This window comes from Eleginops maclovinus, chromosome 23 (genome assembly GCF_036324505.1).
Source record: "Eleginops maclovinus isolate JMC-PN-2008 ecotype Puerto Natales chromosome 23, JC_Emac_rtc_rv5, whole genome shotgun sequence".
NCBI classification, from domain to species: Eukaryota; Metazoa; Chordata; class Actinopteri; order Perciformes; family Eleginopidae; genus Eleginops; species Eleginops maclovinus.
In genome coordinates, this window is record NC_086371.1 from 3147255 (window position 1) to 3169402 (window position 22148).

General features: G+C 38.4%; 1 protein-coding gene across 1 annotated transcript; it reads right to left on the bottom strand.

Moving 5' to 3' along the window:
• Positions 1-9559: 9559 nt before the first annotated feature.
• Positions 9560-21382, bottom strand: emx3 (empty spiracles homeobox 3). The gene is made up of 3 exons (XM_063875997.1): positions 20764-21382; positions 13042-13226; positions 9560-9742 (listed from the first exon to the last, which is right to left on the bottom strand). Exons 1-3 carry the CDS (start codon positions 21125-21127, stop codon positions 9560-9562), a joined length of 732 nt encoding a protein of 243 aa, XP_063732067.1. The 5' UTR covers positions 21128-21382.
• Between the last annotated feature and the right edge of the window lie 766 nt (positions 21383-22148).

Genomic DNA, 22148 nt, shown 5'->3' on the forward strand with positions numbered 1-22148 from the left:
TAGCTTAGCATAAAGACTGGAAGCATGGGGGAACACCTAGCTTAGCATAAAGACTGGAAGCATGGGGGAACCGCTAGCTTAGCATAAAGACTGGAAGCATGGGGGAACAGTTAGCTTAGCATAAAGACTGGAAGCATGGGGGAACACCTAGCTTAGCATAAAGACTGGAAGCATGGGGGAACAGTTAGCTTAGCATAAAGACTGGAAGCATGGGGGAACCGCTAGCTTAGCATAAAGACTGGAAGCATGGGGGAACAGTTAGCTTAGCATAAAGACTGGAAGCATGGGGGAACACCTAGCTTAGCATAAAGACTGGAAGCATGGGGGAACACCTAGCTTAGCATAAAGACTGGAAGCATGGGGGAACAGCTAGTTTAGCATAAAGACTGGGAGCATGGGGGAACAGGATAGATTACAATACATTATAATCTGCATTTTGTTGTGATGAGTATTTTTTTGCGTCAGTTATTATTGGTAAGTATGGACTTCTCAGTGTCTTGATTTAACTTGAGTGAGATAACCACCTCCAAAATTAATGAACCTGAGTACATATTCTTAAACTCTTTTAAAGTGCTCAAATGAGTTGTGATGGAGACGTTCACCACCACTGTTAGAGTGTCTGTGGTGTGTGAAGTGTTATTAGGTGCAGTTTAAACATTTTAACTAGTCAATGGGTTCAGACCTTTATATACAGTCTACGGTTCAGACACGATGTCTGGATCTGTGTTTATTTTCTAGTTGATTTTCCTCCAGACAACAACATGTAAAAGGGACCGACTCTGCAGTTTTGTGAGCAGCTGCTGGTTGACGAAAGATGACTTATTTGGGTTATCGACTATCAACTGTTGCTGTGTGTAAGGAGTGTGATGGGCGGCTGTTTGCATTAACAACACTTTTGTGTAATCACTGTTTTCGTATATTCTACCATTTGACTGCTGATTACCTGAATGACAGGTTGGGTCACATGCTCCTGTGTGTGTGTGTGTGTGTGTGTGTGTGTGTGTTGTGTGTGTTAAAATTGTAAAAATGTGGGATTTAAAGTTCAATATCTGTAATTCATCCTTTAAACTCAACTCATTTGGGAATAACCTTTCTTTATTTAACAAAGTATTACAATTTATAATCAATAACTTATCATTTTATTGAACACATAACTGATACAACAATGGATGTGTTTACGACCTGAACAAAATAAATGTCTCATAAGCTAATTACACAAAAAAGATGAATGCAATTAAAGAAAAAGGAGTGCATTGTTGTTCTTTACCTATAGCCTACATGTTATATTAACCCAGCAAAATGTATTATGGGTGAATAACATGTTGGAGTCTTTTTATCTCAGAAAGTAGATAAAAGAATGTTGAATATTTTCTTATTTTTATTTTCCAGTCTTTTGTAAAACCTATTAAAGTATATAGCATAGTAGCATTTTCTTTTCTCTTAAATATACATTTTTCTTGACTTTAGTAACCCTATGCCTGTATTTTATATCCACAAAATACTGTCGTTTGCATGTGTATGGCAATAACTCAACATACCTTTTTTAATTGTACTTTTCACAATTTATTTGACTATTTCTATTTTTTATTATTTAATTGGTCTTGTCAGGAGTGAGCCTTCCCTTAAAGAAATGTGTGAAACATTAATTGGTTTATTTATTATTATTTCCGAACAGTAAATTAACGACGCGGCGTTGAAGCCTTGATTTCCCAAGCAGTGAGAGTCTGCGTCGTTGCATCAACTAAAATGTTATGTTCTCCACGATTAAGTGCAATTATATCAATCATCGTGGTGCAGACTCTCCTGTCTAACTCCCCAGCCGTCATTACTCTTAATTATTGCTCTTTTTATGTGATTCATAGAAAGCCATTTTCTTTAAGTTTTTACTGCCGGCTGCATGGAGCTCCTCTCGGCCAATCACAGCGCCCCTTGCAGGCGGTGAGGCCCCTGGGCGCTGATTCAGGACTAGCTCTTCCTCCCACACTGGCCCTTTTATACCCGGGAGCAGAACCAGATCTTCCAGTCTGTAAACGCAGCCACGAAACCCATCATTATCGCTTCACGATCGTAAATCAAACTCCCATCTGGCAAGGGAGTTTTTTTTTAACGTTTTTTTTTAGAAGTCATGCAAGGCAGCCGAATTAAACATTACTTTTATTTTAAAGATGCTTAATAATTAGCATTTGCGCTCACACAAGAACGCATCAAATAAGATAAGATTCAACTTTATTGTCATTGCACAGAGTACAAGTACTAGGACAACGAAATGCGGTCTCTGCATTTGACCCATCCTAGTGTTAGGAGCAGTGGGCTGCCATTGTGTACGGCGCCCGGGGAGCAGTGTAGGCAACCAGTGTCTTGCTCAGGGACACCACGGTGGCACTTGGTCTTTCGGGGACTTGAACTGGTGACCTTCCAGTTCCCAGGCCAAGCCCCTATGGACTTTGCCACCACCGCCTGATTCCTGATTCAAAAGGTTTTTCGTTGTAAAATATATCTGACCAAAACATGTCGTACTTTAAAAGATTTAGCCTATTATAGTATCTTGTATTTTGTTGAAATGGACTTACAGTTAAGTAAAATGTTTTTTTTTTAGCTTTTGATGCAAATTTAGAAGCTCTTAATGGCGACTCTCGTTTGCATCGTGCAACACAAGCCTTTCTTTGTGGAGCGTCGTTCTTTGCCTTCACGTGAAGACTACAGCACATTAGGGAGGAACATTACCTCATCAATCATAAACGCAGGAGTTATAACCCGGCATTTAGCGAGGGTGGAGCAGTCACATAAACGGTGTCTCATAATCGATGGGTCATGAATCACCGGAGCTTTTATAGACGTATCGTTATTTTCTGGCAGCTGCTGCGACATGTAGGAAGTTATCGCTGTGATGGAGATATTAGTCCAATAAGTGATTGTGAGTTTTTTAAAGGAACGCAATGTAGTTTCAAATGCACGTTACACACATTTTTGTGACGACATCTCTTAATGCTTATACCAAAGTTTGGCTAAACTCATCCTAACAATCGTCCTTTGCACATGTCTGCACAATACTCAAACTTCTCAAACTGCAGTCATTGTAATTCAAAAAGTATAGTATGATAATCGTATGGCACGACGGCCGACCTCCAAGAGGTTGGTAGTTGAGATAGTGAGTAAGAACGGGTTAAAATATGAGTGGGGGTTGCTGCTTATTGCTCTCTGTTGGTACTTGACCCTTGTTGTTAATGTTAGTGTGTGTGTGTGTGTGTGTGTGTGTGTGTGTGAGAGCGTGGAGGCCCATTGGATGAGTGGAAATCCCCTCCATCAAGCCTCAACACCGGCAGCTCCTCATCTCTTTCTGCCTTTACTTTAACACGCTAACTTTGCCTCCATCAGAGGTGCTTTGATGAGTTATTGTCACGCATCAGTACCATTAAACACACACACACACAGGCATGCAAAAACAGCACCACATGTAAATAAACATGAAGACATACCGTTGAAAAGTGTGTAATGTGCTGCCTCAAAGCTTGATTGTGTCCAGTTAGATTTCTGACAGTAACCCTATTCTTTGAATGGCCGAATTCAGAAGCTATTGACTCCTACAAGTGTACTTCAAGGCTCTGCCAGGTCTTTCCTCTGCCAATTTCTGGCAAATTGTAAGAAATGTTCTTTTATTCGAAGCCCAGGAGTCGATTCAAAAGAAACGAAGTGAAGCTCCTCTTGTAAGTTTTAAAAGGAGTATTTAATAAAAGGATGCAGCAGTAGGTTTTACAAATGTTTCACAGCTGTGGCTCAATAGCCCGGTACACGCGTCCACAGGCCGCTGACTGAGTGGAGCTCATCAGTAGTTACTGTCTGGCGGTCCGGAACAAGAGAGCTCAATTTCACAAAACCAACATGTTTTATAGAACCACCCCTTTCCCGCCATCAAATAAACAACTTCAAAATAAGACGCGCTCCGGTCTCGTGCTCTCATTGGTTGGTAGCGGGGGCTGGATCCTGTGGGCCGCTTGTCACATGGGGTTCTCCGGATTCTTCTATAGGCTGACGTCGTCGGGGGCGGGTCCTCTTATGACGTCACCGTCGCCATCTTGTTAGTGATGTCCTGGAGCTCTCACCTACGATATTCTACTATGCAATCCTTCTGAAGTTTATCAGGTATTAAACAACAGTATCATTGCAGCATCAATGAGTGAGAGGTAGAGGCGGTGTGTTTAGTCTGTAACTCCACGCGTCCTTCTCCCTCTACTCATATATACAATACAATATTAGCTACATGCTATCTGAGGCTAAAAACAACATCCGGTTACAAAATAAACACTTTCAAAGTAAAACGGTTTTCAGAATAAGACAGTATGGTAGTTACACGTAATATTGATTATTATTCCTTACAGTATCTGCATTGAGGTGTGGCATTCGTGCAATCTTGCCTTAATTAATGTAATTTAATTGAACCTGGTTCGCCCGGAGTTAGTGGAGCTAAAACCTTGCCGATCCAGGTGCTGTGTTTCTAGTGTTTGTTGTCCACAGCTGATGGAAAATCGACCAGATTCTTTCTGCGATTTGATATGACTACACATGGCCCCTTGATCTTCCTAAGCAACGGTCTGTTCTCCTTAGCAACGGTCCGTTAGGAAATATTAACAACCCCTGGAATGTCCAAATTGACCAATCAGAACTGAGCATTCAACTAAGCTGTGTACTATGTAAAAGTAGGACCTTGGATTAGCAAGATAACCATGTTGGTTACGATACGGACGGTCTCAGTTTTAAACTTGTGGTTCATTTTGAGATAGAAACAAAGATACTCGGTGAGGTTTAGGAAAACATTGTTGCTTCAAATAAAGGATTTATGATTTGTTTATTAAGTCACATGGATTAGTTTAGGAGTAGACTTTAATTAAAATATGTAAACTATTACTGGGTGAAAAAACATTTCCCTCAATGACATCGACATTTCAGTTCATTTTTCGTAGACCAGGCTTTACATTTGGTGTCTGAGATAAACCTGCTAGTCTTTAAAAATATTGTATTGTCTGAACGAAGCATAATAATAAACACTTGAGATGAATCTGAGCTGTGCATAGTGGCTCTGATGTTAATTGCTTTGATTTGCAGCAATTAGTTTGATTAGAGGTTTGATAATGAGTGGCTGCTTTTAATTTAGGATAAATACTTTAATTAACATAATAAAGCTGATTGATGCTAATTGTAGCCCTCGACTGATTAGAGGGTTGCCACCTCAACAAGTGTTAAACAAGCAAAGGACAAAAACAATAAGTAACTTTAACGTTATGAAATTATACAAAACTATAACTAGGTATCATTGATTTAGCTCGGATTGCTCAACGGATTATACTTTAGTTTAATTGATACGCACAAATACAGCTGCCTCGCATATTTTTAAACAAGTATTTTACCAATGTCCTTTTTGTAATTCATTTTATATAAAAAATAAAGAATTACAAAACAATCTCACACAGTATGTAACAAATGTACTTCTTCAACGTGATGAACTTATATTTTCTGAGACAACTGTCACTGCTGGCAGAGTTACGGCTGGAGGATTGAAAAAGACATTTGCTGCAGCCACGAGGCGACACGGCGGTTGCCCGACCAATTCTGAAGATTTATCACCTGGTCCCATATCTAAAGCTAGCTCTGAGATCGTAAACATCATTCTGCATGACAAGAAATAACAAACAAAGCACTATAACGACTCTATCAGCGCCCGCCAACAGGCAGGAATAAGGAGACAAAACCACTTTCTTGGAGAGACAGCAGCCCAACGTTGCAGGCCTGTGCTCAGCGAGTCAAAACTGGGTCAAAGTTAAGGGCCTAGGAACATTTCCCTCAGCATATGCTAGCTAGCTTACAGCATATCTGTAATAATATCAGAAAGAATCATGTGATCTTTTTCCAGTGAAAGTTGGCCACCTTTATAATCCCAACATTTGTGTTTTGTATTTGCATCATTTTTAAAGCAGATGGAAATGGAAATGTTCCCGGTCGTTGGAGTGTGTTTGCTCCTGTCGGCCACCGTACATATCTGTGAAAGTATCTTAAAGGTACTTATTCACATCACTGAAAGACAGGCTGATGATTGCAACAGATTTATAATTACATGTTTGCAACTCCTAGCAAAATACATCTTTCCGACATATCGTTACTTTAATTTTGCACGAGTGTTTGTCTTTTTTCTGTCCATTGTTTTGGGTCACTTTGTGTCTCTTTATGATTTCTTTGCACCTGTTATTGTTGTGTTGACGTTGTCGGTCCTCCCAGCATCTGATCAACAACAAAACATCCTCTCAGCTCTGTGTTCGCCACAAGTCAAAGTATATGAAATTGAATCCGATTGCATTATCCTCTTCAAAAACCTTCCTTGATAATTGAAATTAATAACCGTAGCTTCACTTGGACTTCAGCGGATTAAAGGAAGTGATAATTTGTTGCTGTCAGTCGTGCACCTACACGCCTCCCACCATCTGCTATTCCTCATTGTGAATATCAAAGGGTTTCCACGGCAACAACACCAACATACAGGCAGCAGGTAGAAGTGGGGGGGTTTATGTGGCTCGTTTATATTGAGAGTTTTCATTCATTTACACCTGGTTTAAAAATATATTAATGAGATCTGATTGACGTTTTCATTGTTCCTTCCATTTACTGTTCATCATCTTTAATTACATTTAAATAATGTAAATGTTATGACTACGCTTAATACATAAACTAATACATGCAAACAAATATAATTACACATAAAGAAGGAAATTAATTAATAATTAAAACGATAATAAACTGAATTTAATTTTCGGTTGCACTCAACTTAAATTAAAATTAAAAATAAACCAGCTCCACATCGATAATCTGTAAATGTTCTGTTTTATTGTAAAGTCCTCACCAAAAACATTTACTTTTCACTTAAGAAAATATGATAACTCACAAAGAAACCCACTTTAACGTCACAATATCGGACTTCAAACCACACAGACGTTTGATTTCAATCTCAATTTATTTATATTGTTCCAAATGTCAACACAGGAAGTACAAAGCTTCTGTTGTTTTCCGTCCCTGTCTTTCTGAGAGGAGACGAGTCGTACAGTTAGTGCATTCGATCCTAAAACGATGAAAAAATAGATTTGACTAAGAAGAAGAAGAAGTGCTACATAAGGAGATGATGAGGTAAATCTGTCCATGAAAAAGAAACAAACAGATGAACGTATGCAGTGAAAAACAAACAATCCACACATGATCCTTATTATTATCCTTATTATTATCATTATATACACATCAGATGCATAGAATACTTTTTTTTTACATAAATACCTACTTTTTCATGTGTTTCCAAAAACACACACAAAAAAAAACTACCAGTCGAATAAAAAGCTGGTTTCTGACGCTTCTGCATTAAAAATCCCTCCCTGAAAAACTAAATATAACTCCTGCAGGGTGCATTATTTTATATTTGTATTATCGTCAACAAACCCCATTTAAAAACGCATAAATGTAGATTAATACGCCACGGAAAATAGTCCCAAAAGCCCTATTTCCTTGTGTTTTAGGACATTTTAAAACCTTAGTTGAAACTATTTGTTGATGTCAATGGGCTTGGAGCTGAGAGTCGTGGGATTTGTTGACAATAACTCAAATATTAAACTTGTACAAACACGGTAAAGGTAATTATTTTTCCATTTGGGTGATTCTGCAGAAAGAAGAAGTATCAGGTTCCTCCGACAGAAAGTTTGACTTTAAAATAAATTAAACTCCGTTTGTTAAATATATTCAGTCTGTGATGTTCTGCATATTCAATTAAGAGAAGTCTCTTTGTCAACTTGTAAAGCAACTACACTTCCCATGATGCTTTGGCAGCTCATCTGTAGTTCACTGGGGAGGCATGGAAGGTGGAATCTGGTCATTCTGTGTGGTCAAATAACACAGGAAGAAAATGGTTTACTCCCAGAAACCGGTTCTATTTCTCTACGTTTCTATGTTTAGATCAACACCTGGGTTTGAGGGTTTTACTGTGATCAGAATCATATTATAAATGTGACCAACATTTATCTAAAGCAATATGAGGTTGATTCCATCTTCCAATTTAACAAGTTGACAAAGACCACTTTATGTACTCTTATTCAGATTGTCCGGGGGTAAAAACCTGACCTTCTGCTTCACTTTACAAGTTAAAAACCCTCGTTATGAAGAAGAGAATGTGAACAGCATCACACCAAGATACACTTTTGGCACATAACAGTTTTCAAGGTAGGTGCATCTTAGTGGATAAATGTAACAGAAACTTTTCCAGTTTCTTCCTCCCTGTCGGAGGAACCATATTTTCCGTGTTTTTCAGCTGAGCAGATTTCCCGCGAGCCGGCGGCCGTCTGTTGCAGACAGACGCTCAGAAACCAGCTTCCTCTCTCACTTTAATCCTTTCTTTTTTTCCAGGAAACTCTGGCTTTTCGTTTGGCACCAAAAAAATCCACCGACAGTCAACAGCTGCGTTTGGTTTCCCGTTTATTTTTACTTATTCGCCTCTCGGAAGCGTCGAATATCCTCGTCAGTCCAACTCCAAAAGGGAGGTTCAGTTTTTGTGGTTTTTTATTAGCCATTCCTTGTGTCTGATCAGAGTTTTGTCTTTTTTAAAAATGTATCCTCGTCTTTCACAGCAGAGTTTTGGACCTCCTGCTGTTTGCATGAGCGTGATGCCTTCAGGGACATCCATCAGTCCTCGGAAAGGTGAGATGTATGTGTTCATGTTCTGTGTTGATGTGTGATGTAGGTGTGTTATAAATCTGATTAGAGTAAGCAATAATGTCAGAATATCACTCTAATTAAGTTTTACAGTTTGTCCAGTTTCACTTTTTATTTCTTTACCGGTTTAGTGAGACATTTAATCAAACGTTTAGTTAATATCTGATACAGATTTATCAACTCATCATTATCATAGCTTGCAGAATCACTTTCAACTGTAGACTTGTCTGCAGCGTGTCAAAACACAGAAGTCATATCCTCTGTTATGCAAAGTTACATTTGGTAACTTTCCAATTCTGGAAGGTATGTTTCGAGTCAGGGTTTTGCATGAGGCAAGTTAAAATATTCATCTTCATCATCACTGCTTTACATTAGCGGCACACGTGGCTACAGTTGGCATTATGTTGTGTTCAGGGTCCGCCTTTTACGAAAGTATGTCGTATTTTATTCCAACATTTAATTTTAAACAGCCACAAGATTTAGTGTTCTTTCTCCTGTCACAGTGTGACACACTTTGTATCTTGGTGCATTTTTTAGACCAAATGTTAGTCGTTAAAAGGTTTTCTCATCGCAGTAGTTCAGTTGTATTCTGCCACATGGCCTACAGCAGTTAAGGCTTGAATCTGCCCAGCTGCTTTTACTTTTTGACCAAATTACTGCAAGCTTTTCTGCTCGTAATGGATTAACTATAAATTAGCATTTTGTAAAAAAAAACACCTGAACGCACCTTTTAAATTAATTGGATGTCTGACACTGACCAGGCTTGTGTGTTGTTTGTGTGTGTGTGTGTTTTCTGTATGTGTGTCCATGTGTGTGTTTTTGCAGTCTAGTCCTCGCTGAGTACGTCCACGTCGTCCCCCCCGCCCCCCCCACCCCCAGGCTGGTGTGTGGCCGCCCTCCAGCGATTGATGTGCTGACTGCCCTTCCTCTTCTGCAGAGCTTCAGGAGACTCTTCCTCCAGCTTCTGACGCTTGTGCTTCGTCCGGCGGTTCTGAAACCAAACCTTCACCTGTGGAGAGAGAGGGAGACAGGTGTGTTAATACAGGTAACCAGTGTCACTACAGGAGTGTGTTAATACAGGTAACCAGTGTCACTACAGGAGTGTGTTAATACAGGTAAAATCATCACTACAGGTGTGTGTTAATACAGGTAAAATCATCACTGCAGGTGTGTGTTAATACAGGTAAAATCATCACTACAGGTGTGTGTTAATACAGGTAAAATCATCAATACAGGTGTGTGTTTATACAGGTAAAATCTTCACTACAGATGTGTGTTTATACAGGTAAAATCTTCACTACAGGTGTGTGTTAATACAGGTAAAATCTTCACTACAGGTGTGTGTTTATACAGGTAAAATCTTCACTACAGGTGTGTGTTAATACAGGTAAAATCTTCACTACAGGTGTGTGTTTATACAGGTAAAATCTTCACTACAGGTGTGTGTTTATACAGGTAAAATCATCAATACAGGTGTGTGTTTATACAGGCAAAACCAATGCTATAGGTGTGTGTTTATACAGGTAAAATCTTCACTACAGATGTGTGTTTATACAGGTAAAATCTTCACTACAGGTGTGTGTTAATACAGGTAAAATCTTCACTACAGGTGTGTGTTTATACAGGTAAAATCTTCACTACAGGTGTGTGTTAATACAGGTAAAACCAATGCTACAGGTGTGTGTTAATACAGGTAAAATCATCACTACAGGTGTGTGTTAATACAGGTAAAACCATCACTACAGGTGTGTGTTTAAACCAATGCTACAGGTGTGTGTTTATACAGGTAAAATCATCACTACAGGTGTGTGTTTATACAGGCAAAACCAATGCTACAGGTGTGTGTTTATACAGGTAAAATCTTCACTACAGGTGTGTGTTTATACAGGCAAAATCATCACTACAGGTGTGTGTTAATACAGGTAAAATCATCACTACAGGTGTGTGTTTATACAGGTAAAATCTTCTACAGGTGTGTGTTTATACAGGTAAAATCTTCACTACAGGTGTGTGTTTATACAGGTAAAGTCTCCCTGAAATGTAATGTTTTAAAATGTGAATGAGGCGTTATGTCCTGCTAACTTTTGGTGAATTAATGAGAATCAATCATACAAAGTTATTTAAATGAACTCCTAAAAGTGGATTTGAATGTTTCCTTCCATTAGTCGGAAAGAAGACGTGCTATGGAGGCAAAACGACCAAAGATGGACATGAAAAAACAAGTAGTGCGTCACCTTTCAGCTCCCCTGTCAGCCCCTCCTGCTCCCCCGCTGACAGTGATAAGGCTAAATGTGATTTAATATCTGATAGCTGGTAAAACATGAGCCTGACTGTTAAAACACGTCCTGTCTGACACATTGTGCAACCTGAGCTCTTACTCAGCGCTGCGGCTTTAAGCTGAACGACAGCTCGGCCCTCAGGTGAATCCTCTATATGTCACGTGTAATTATGATTCAATAATGACAGTTATAACTCACTAGGAAAGATATATTTCAGGGGGTTTCATTGCTTGGCTGCTTTCTGACAAAAAAAGTCAGACTTCTTGTTGAGAAGCTTTGGTTTTTATTCTCATAGCTTTCATTTTGTCCGAAACACTGCATGTTCATGAAGGACTGGTAAATAAATACAAATTAGCTGCAACATTTCGATAGAATTTGTTCTAACTGTTGATTTTATAAGCCTTTTAACTCAAAAAGAGACACCTGAACGCACCTTTTGAGTGACTGAAAGCAACCAGTATGACTGTGTGTGTTTATGTGTGTACAGTTTGTGTGTGTTTGGGAGTAAGAAATCCAATTGAAGTCAGACTTCTTGTTACTTTAGAAGCTTAAGTATTTGTATTCTCATGTGTATTGATTCTTATATTGCATTTTACAAAGTTTAAATCATTAAAAATCATTTAAATAACTCAGAAATTCTTGTGTTGCTGTACTGCCTTTGCAAATTGTTCAAAAGGAGGGAATTAAATGTTAAATATAAGGTGATTCAAACTAAGAGAAAGGTATAATAATGAATTTATGCATAAAAAGCTTAATTTTTAGATTAAAAAAAGGTGAAAAAGAAGGAAAATAAATGCACCGTTAATTTGATCTAGACTGTAAAGAATGTTTCTAAATAAGTATTAACTTTGCCAGGGATTAAATGGATTTAGAACATTACTTATTAAATATTGAGGATTATTGATGGATCTATTAGCTCTGATTTCTCTCTACGGCGGATTAAGCCACATATTTTTCTTTCCCTCTGCCGTGAAAATAAAGTTGACGTCTGTTTATGAAGCTGGAGTTTTTAAACAGTTGTTGGATGAAGTAGCTCCTCGGTGAGAGCAGGAGTTTGATGCCGCAGTGACTAACCCCTCCTGATTGATGGATTACGGTCTCTGCAGCGAGCTCATAAATATCCCGAGGTGATTCAGTGGCGTCAGGACTCACGTTTCCAAAGAAACGCAGCAAAAACACTTCAAATCAACGCTGACTAATCAACGCTCACTTCAGCTGGAGCAACGCCAGGCGCTGGGGCCTGTGATGTCACCATGGAAAACAATGAGTCTGACTGACGGCTGTTGAGCAAGGCAGCGGCAGAGGAACTGCAGTGCCGTTTACACAAGCTAATTATTAGCACTGTTAATGAAGTATCTCAGAAACTCAGTTACCCATGATGCACTGCTCCCCTTCCTCAGTTACCCATGATGCCTTGCTCCCTGTCCTCAGTTTCCCATGATGCCTTGCTCCCTCTCCTCAGTTTCCCATGATGCCCTCCTCAGTTACCCATGATGTCCTTCTCCCCTTCCTCAGTTACCCATGATGCCCTTCTCCCCTTCCTCAGTTACCCATGATGCCCTCCTCCCTCTCCTCCCCCTCCTCAATTATCCATGATGCCCCCCCCCCTCCTCAGTTACCCATGATGCCCTCCTCCCTCTCCTCCCCCTCCTCAGATACACATGATACCCTCCTCCCCCTCTTCAGTTACCCATGATGCCCTCCTCCCTCTCCTCAGTTACCCATGATGCCCTCCTCCCTCTCCTCAGCTACCCATGATGCCCTCCTCCCTCTCCTCCCTCTCCTCCCTCTCCTCCCTCTCCTCAGTTACCCATGATGCCCTCCTCCCTGTCCTCCCTCTCCTCCCTCTCCTCAGTTACCCATGATGCCCTCCTCCCTCTCCTCCCCCTCCTCAGTTTCCCATGATGCCCTCCTCCCTCTCCTCAGTTACCCATGATGCCCTCCTCCCTCTCCTCAGGTTCCCAGGATGCCCTCCTCCTCCTCCACCCCCCCCCCCCCCCCCCCCCCCTCAGTGTCCCAGGATGCCTACCTGTGTCTCGGTGAGGCAGAGTGTGCTGGCCAGCTGCTTCCTCTCGGCTCCGACCACGTAGTGATTCTTCTCGAAGGCTCGCTCCAGACGCAGCAGCTGCGACGGAGAGAACGCCGTCCGGATCCGTTTGGGTTTCCTGGAGAACGGGCCGTGCAGCAGCATGTTCTCCGGACTGCAGTCGTCCCCTGAACACAACACAACCATAACACACTGAGACAGGCAGCAGTGGCAGAAACATCGTTCAAAAGCTCACTGAAGTAAAAGTGTTATTTGTCCATTAAAGTTCAATAAAACTTAAAGCAAACGAATAAATAAACACACAAACAAATTAGATCAAATTATACTTTGAGTTGTTCCTATTCCATAATGGTTTGTTATTTGAGTTTTTCCATTTACATGTATTTATGTATAGATTTCTATGACTGCATTGTTTTATTGCCTTGTTTTAAAGTTGACTTTATTTGCCTTTGTATTTACCTCTTCATCCCTCCATATTAATCTTTACGTTTCCCTTTTTTATTTATTTTACATTTTTATTCCCTTCATTTTTACCAAAAAACATGCAGTGAGAAGATGAACTGTAGCATGGCATGAGACAGGAAGAGACTGTGTGTGTGTGTGTGTGTCTCCGTCTGTCTGTCTGTCTGTCTGTCTGTCTGTCTGTCTGTCTGTCTGTCTGTCTGTCTGTCTGTCTGTCTGTCTGTCTGTCTGTCTGTCTGTCTGTCTGTCTGTCTGTACACGCGTGTTGTTTGCAGTAGTATTTCTGGTTAATCTGTGTGTGTGTGTGTGTGTGTGTGTGTGTGTGGGGGGATCTGCTGTTACACCGCAGACTAAAGTCTGACTCATTTTACCACACATGATGACATAATTGCTTAACTGAGTAAAAAAAAAGAAAGAAGCCCCGTCATGTTTTCTCCTCAGGAAAATTAAATATACATTTAAAAGATAAATATTTCTCATGAGTTATTTATTGATTTACCTTTGGTGACTTTTAAGATGATTATTTATCATATTATTTGTTACAATTTCTTGCATTTATTATATTTTCCTGCATTTTTTGATATAAAATACATCAGAGTCAAAACATGTTGTCAATTATCTGATCAAGCTTTCATTATTTCCATTATTATTATTTGAAATTCCTAGTTTTTTTTTCGTGGTAATTCACTATACATTTATTATATGTATTAGAATATGCTTTGGTTTTAAACAAAAGAAGGATGTGCTTTTTTGTATCGAAGAGAACTGATCTGAATGATGAAAATAAGGCAACATCAAAATGTTTCTCGGGTTATTAAATGCATTAAATAAATCAGGAATACATTTTTTGACTCTGCTTTGTTTAATTGAATTAACTTAGATTTAATTTGACAGCAATAAAAGACAATAAATGTGTTCCTGTTTTCCCCCTGCGCTAACACAAAGAACGTGCATTAACTCCTCAAATTTGCATACCTGAGAAAATGTCCCAGCTAAAACACGAGTGAAACATAATCCGCAGGTCTTTATAAGAGAACAATTTTCCATGCGGTTCGTCTAATTTTCCTTTAGTGTTTCAGGGATCTGATTTTTCATCGCAGTAGCAAGAAGCTAATTTGTTTATCGGACGCGTCGCCGTGCCGTAAATGTGTCGGTAAAAAAACAAACGTTGAGTTTCTCTTTGAATCCAAACCCACATCTGATTTTAATTCTCTTCATCTTTCACAATAACATTTTACATAAAAACAAATCCGTGCACGAGTGAAAAGAGTCGCCGTCGCCGCCGTCACGCCGCACGCAAAAGACTCGGTTAGCCGGCGGCTTCGAGGTGGCGAGCGAGACAATGATGGCGTGCAAACCGAGATGAAGGGCGATTCGCTCTCACGCCTTTTAGCCAACGTTAGCATCTGAGGATTTAATTCATATGCAAAGTCGCAGACGGGAGCCACGGCTTTTGCTAATGTGACGGTTGATTTCTGTTGAGGGTCAAACAACCCGAGGCGCTGCTTTAATGTAAAATTGGTATCGAGTTACCAAGGTTTAGCAAGAGCGAGGCAGCGAATGCACTGAACAACCAATCATACAAACTGCTTATCGAAAAGTTTACGCATCAAACTAAAAGAGACTTATTACAGAAATAGACAGGATTGAACTCTAAACGTCTTAAAATAAACATTTCACTTTAGCGTTGAACTTTAGCTAGGGCTAGCATTCATGCACTGCTGAACTCAAAACAGGTTTCAACTGTTTTTATTATTTAGTCGAAATATTTTCCATCTTATGTTAAGCATTTTATTTATTCCACTTTTGTCAATGTTACGATGCTTTTTTAGGGTATTTTTCTCCTATGTGTATCCAAACACATGCAAAATGTTGTATATTTTGCTCAGATTTTAATTTGTATTTTGTTTATTTTTCTATTTGTAATTGATTGTATTCTGCTTTGCACATTACTCTGAAAAGGTTGCACATATCTGCAAAAATAAAACCACTTCTTAAAGTGTTTTTAAAGTAATTTGCCATATTTAATGATGATGTTCTTCCTTATATATTTTTGTTTTGTATTTTATAATTATATGTCATTATGATGTTTTACAATATTTCATTTTTTAAATGATTCTTCTATATTTTTATTTCCCTTTCTGAGTTCCTGAATGCACCATTTTCACTTAAAGGTTATTCCTTTTTTTATGTGAAAATCTAGAGCCATTGTCTTGATTCTGATTCATCCTGAAACGACTTTGCTCCTAAAGAGGAAACGATAAAGAGTTTAAACCGTGCTTTTAGAGCGGTCTGTAATGACCTGTAGTTAGAAGGTCTAAACAGCGGATAATGACACCATGCAGCAGTAATGACAGAAGAGACTCCTTCACAACAAAAACAACAACAACACGACAAAAAACGCTTTCGACCTCAGGAAACTAAAACAGCTGCAGAGGTCCATGACCAAACTCTTTTTGGCACAGATTTTCTCGTTTACTTAAAACCCAAAAGATAATCACAATATCAATATTTCCCTTTCTGCTCCACTGAACATGTTTGAATGACTGTGATTAACATGTCTCATGCGTTCATCTGGACAACCTCCAAACATCTTTGGAGACTTTGAATTTTGTGATGATAATGCCTGAATTGTGTGTTTGGGAAAGATGTGAGAATATATCCAAAATGTGTGTAAATATAGAAAGAAAGGGTCCAGGAAAGTCAGAACATTTTGTGAATGTGAAAAGGTTTGAAAAAAAGCAGCAAAGACATTTAAGAAAATATTTCTGATTATAATTGAAAGTTACATTCTTAGAGTTCGACTGAAGTTGTTGTTGTGAAACTTTTGTGCAAAAATGTGCAACAAATCTGCAAAATATCTGGAAAAAGTTTTTAAAAATCCTTGTAAAATCTGTGAAAACATGTCTCTAAAACAGGCCTGGAAAAGCCTTGAATGCAGCAGGTTGAAGAAACATACATCCTGAAGCAGGTTGAGAAACAAGATGTGATAACAAGCAGCTGACTCGTTTACCCCGTTTGCTTATTTACACAAAACTAAATTATAAAAAGCAGGAACATTGATTCTGTAACTTCACAAGTTAAGATGTAAGTCATATTTTCCTGTCTCCATAGGATGTAACAACTGTAGTGTGCTCATTACTGTGTGTGTGTGTGTGTGTGTGTGTGTGTGTGTGTGTGTGTGTGTGTGTGTGTGTGTGTGTGTGTGTGTGTGTGTGTGTGTGTGTGTGTAGGACGTACACAAAACACATCATAATGGAAGACTTTAAAAAGGAAGAGGAGGCAGATGGCACATCCGGATCCCCTGGTACTGACAACAAGTCCAGACCTGTAGGTGTGTGTGTGTGTGTGTGTGTGTGTGTGTGTGTGTGTGTGTGTGTGTGTGTGTGTGTGTGTGTGTGTGTGTGTGTGTGTGTGTGTGTTTTAGTGCTTTACATTTAAAGAAAGACATCACTTAAACAGCAGGACAAGAAGACGCAGCAAAATAGAAGTGAATAAAAAATCTGCTGCAGGTCAAACCAATAATAATAATACTAATAAATAATGTATTCAACAACATTCAGCATCCAGCCTGATGTTCTACTGCTATTGGTAACAAATAAGTTAGAAAATAAGAGACAGAATGATGAAAGATGTAACAGGAACACAACTCTTGACCTTCATTGACAGCTAGATTGTCCAGTCAGTGTGTGTGATGTGACTGACGGTGTCAATAAAGCTTGCTTGAATTGAGCCGCTGTGTAAACTGATAATAATTGAGTTATTTATTCAAAACTGAATCCTGAAGCTGCAGGGAGAAACAATCAAGTCACTGTAAAGCTTCTGATTCAGACGTGTCTCCTTCATTTAATAGGACATTTGACGTCGTTGAGTCTGATGAGTTTTAAGAAAGATATTCTCGCACACCGAGAGGTCAACAATCCGAGGTGTTAAAAGATGCATAAAAAAAGAGATTACAAACCAAACAAAGAGGGGTTTTAAATACATATATTATAAAGACTCAGCCACTAAATGTCCTTAATAGAACACACCGCAGAAGTATCTCTTCAGGGATATAACGATCAATGAAATAAAACAAGCTCTTTCAGGGTTAAGCTCGGCCTGAAAGAAATGTCTGTTTTTTTTGCCGTCTTCAAAACTTCTGATTGAAAGTCATTTCTCAAAAATGTAGGAATATTGAAACAAAGCTGGTGGTTTCAGAAAGAGACATTTAGATGGATCGTGAACTCGAAAGTCACAAGTCTAAATAAAAAGCAGCAAATATAAAACAAATCTTACAGAATTCAATATCTGAAATATTGGCTTCAAGCATTTCAAATTGATCATTTGTTTACATTTGAATTCATTAGGGTTAGTGAATGAAGTCTGGTCATTTACAAAAAGGAATTCTGATGAATTGAGAGGATGACAGTAAGAGATCAGAAAAAAACAAACAAATCTGAAATGATTTATAAGTCTGAAAGAAGCAGGTCTCATCTTTGTGCATCTTTCAAAATAACTCAGATCAAAAGTTAGGATAACAAAATGCATAGACTTAGTGTTTCATCAGCTTTGAATAAGGCTTTCATTCCTCTTATTACTACGCGAAATGCATGCTTATATTGTAATACAGTTGTCTCGTGATGCAGAGCAAATAAAGAGGAGACTGCATTTGGCAAAGGGAAGTCACCTGCATATAAATCAGACTCACAGGTCAAAGGTCCTCGAACATTTCACCTCACTAACACATAGATTTTGAACACAACACAAGAGAGGATTATTTTCTTACTAAAGAAGTTGAAATACTTTTTATTTAATAACAGAAATGTGTGATTCAGCGGAAGGCTTACATTAAATATATGTTTTATTTACATTTATTTAAAATATGATTTATTTTTACTAGTTTACTGGATTTGTTTCAAAATACTTTCCGTTATTGTTGACATTCTTATTCAATGTAAGTATAATCTGGGCTGCTTTGGTATACATTTTACTGTTTGTAAATCTTTGTTAACAATAAAGTTTTCGAATTATCCTTTTTTTTTTTTACCGTCCTCTCTGCAGGATCGCGACCCACATGTTGAGAAACGTGTCAATTGATTTTAATGTATTACCTTCACCGAATTATAATCTTCTAATCTGAAGAAATAAGAAACATAATCCCACAAAAAGGTTTATATTATTTGATTTACGTTGTTTTTGGTTCTTTTCTGCAGCTGCTTCGACGCTAAAACTCCGCTGCTTCACTTAAGACAGGTAGGCTACCCACTGTTTATTAGGATATAAATCAAATGACTTTATAATTATAATAAAGACAACACGGGGTTTTGAGGCTGAGAAATCCGCAAAACCGGAAGACTCTCATTGAATTGTTCGGTTCATTCTTTATTTCATTATAAATAACTCTCAGTTTTCAATTCTGATTCAAAACACAACTTCGCTTAAAATGAAATCGCCTCTTTTAGATTATTCAAGTTGTTCTTTGCACTATAATAAAAGTAAAAAGGCCCTGAAGGTCCAAATACCCGGTGGGTTTTAAAAACGAGTTAAACATCTCCGATCATTTTGTAGTAAAATCCAAAAGAAGTTCTCTTTTGTAATTTGATCTTCTCTGTTTGTTTTAAACGCAGTCTGTGGTTGTTAACGTTATTCAAATGAATTCACTTTGTATAAAATGTCTCGTATTTATTTATATTTAAGCTGTTTTTTGTATTTTAATGACAATAAAAATAAGTTAAAATTCCCGTGGGTTTAAAAATCGAGTTAAAGACCGAAATATTTGATTTGATTAAATTACGACGCGAAGATTGAGTGCATTTGTATATCTATCTAAAACGATGACTGAGGACATATTTGAACTATCTACTTTCAAAACTCCGTTAAATTTAGATTAAATAAAGAAAAACAAGCTCTTTGAAATCATCAGACACTTTGTCCTCGGACGTTATGTCTTCTTCATTCAATAGGAGAGTTGAATGGTGAGTTTGGAGACTTTCATTAAATACAAAATCGTTAAATAAAATATGAGATGAAATAAGCTTTTAATTGACCTTAATATATGATTTAGCTTCATCACGGAGCACACTTCTGCTTTCTTATTCAATGTTTTTAATATTTCACAAGAATACAAAACCGTTTTTCTTATTTATAGGTCGTAAAATACAATTAGCAAAAACAAGAGTCTAAGTATAAAGAGAGGCAAGTGTCCTGTAGGATGTAAATACTACTAATCATGTTCATTTAAATCCTTAAATGAGATGATTCATTGTTTTAAAATGACTCACAATGTGGGGGTGTTTACGAGGGAGCAAAACAGCAAATGAATATTTTTTTCTAAAATTAGTATTTCTAATATTTTGAGAGGAAAAGCAATTAAAACTCTGAATATAAAGAAAGGAAAAAACACTCATCTGATTTCTTAAGTGTGCAGATAAAGACTTGGGCTGATGGCACATGGTCTAACAACAGATCAATAAAAAAACATCAATTATTATAATTAATTATTATTACTACAAAAAGTGCAAACACTTCAAAATCAGTTTTTCTGTAAGTTAAACAAAAAAGGAAACGAAAATAAAATAATAATAATAATAATAATAATAATAATAATGATAATAATAATAATAATAATAAAGCAGGACATTTAGGAAATTTTAAAAACAATAAAAATGAAATACAAATTAACATAGACAAACCATAGGGGTCCTAACATTAAAAAAACATCAACAAGCACCAAAAACACACACACACACACACACACACACACACACACACACACACACACACACACACACACACACACACACACACACACACAATATAAGCTAAAAGAAATGGACAAAGTTATTGAAAACACTGAAATAAATATCTGATTGCACAAACATAAATAGAGATATCTAATCATAATAGTTATAATAGCAAAAACAAATAATAAAAACACTAATTGAATTGAAAGTTATTGTCTGATAATTATTATAATTATTAAAACACAAACTGACAAAAATACGCAGATTAAAAAAAAGGTTAGAACATGTATGAGCCTATAAAGCCAGGAAACCTGTGACTGAAATAAAGCTGCCTGAATTCATAAAACAAAACACCAAAATGCACAAACATTTAACCTCGAAAATGAAAAAATAATAGGAGAAAAAGAAGCGAAATTAGAACATAAAATAAATGCAAACGAAGATCCCCTGAATGCATGAACATAAATAAACACATTTAAATAATTAAAGCCATTAAAAGGTAATGAAGAGGGCTCACCTTGGAAGCGGTGGCCCAGGTACCGGCTCCGCAGCACCCAGGGGTAGAAGCCCAGCTCCCGGTGCTGCCCGGGCCCGAAGAAGCTCTGCGCCGGGATCTGCAGCGGGTGCAGCGGCAGCCCTCCCCCGGGGCTCTGCGTGTGTGTGTCCGGGTGCAGCCCCATGTCCGGACCGGAGGATCCGTACAGGGAAGAAGAAGAAGAGGTCCTCCCCGGGAAACAGGAGCCGAACACCCCGGGGTGCAGGGAGTCCGGGAAGCGGAGCGCCGTTGGCCGGATGGGCTCATCTCCTCCTCCGCCGCTCACCTCCTTCCCCACCAGGGACTCTATGGTGAAGCACTTCTTGGTGTTTCCGTGATGGAACATTTTAAAGATGAAGACGTGAACAATTCTCAGATTCCCAGGTTCTCCATATCTCCTCCTGTGCGTAAAAAGTAACCCAAAAAATCCTCAAGTTTCCCCACACCTGCGTGTCCGGGGCGGCGTCTCTCTCTCTCTCTCTGTGTCTGTGTGTGCAGGTGATAAAAAAAAAACCAAACTTCCTCCAGAAGTCTCTGTTCAGTGCATCGGGGATCCTGGGAGCTGCAGCCGGGTTTGAGGTGCAGGGCGGCGGGCAGCGGGGCTCTGATGTGTCGGTGTCTCCTCCTCACATGCTGCAGACTGAAGCGGGAGAGTGTGTCTGTCTCTCCGCTCCGGGAGAGGGAGATACCTGCCCTGCCCTCCCTGCCGGAGGTGCGCCGGGCATGCGCAGTGTAGACCTCTCCAACAGCCATTTTGTGGAGGAGGGGGCTGTGGGGGGTGTGGGGGGGGTAGAAGGATAGAGTGACGATGAGTGACAGTTATGATCAGAGGGAGATTAAACAAATTATGATGGTTGTCTTTCTGACTAAATATCCTTATATCTGAATATATATACACATTATTATTATTGTTATTATTATTATTATTATTATTATTGTTATTGTTATTGTTATTATTATTATTATTATTATTATTATTATTGTTATTATTTATTTAAAACGTATTATTACTATTTCATATTTTTTAAAATTATAAACTGCATTTGACTATTTTTTAATTTATAAATTTTCTTATTAAATGTATTTTTATATATAATAATGACATATTTTGTATTTCTATATTATGATAGAGTAATAACAAAGCTTGAATACTACTAAAATCCTTTTGTAGTCTAAACAGGAAAAGATGCCTTTAGCTCAGCAAATGTGTGTGTGTGTGTGTGTGTGTGTGTGTGTGTGTGTGTGTGTGTGTGTGTGTGTGTGTGTCTCTGCTGAGCGACAGGTCAATTGAAACAGAACAAGACAATTGACCCCGGGGTCAAAGGTCAGAGGAAACCTCCCTGTTATCTGTTTCTCTCTCAGGGTGT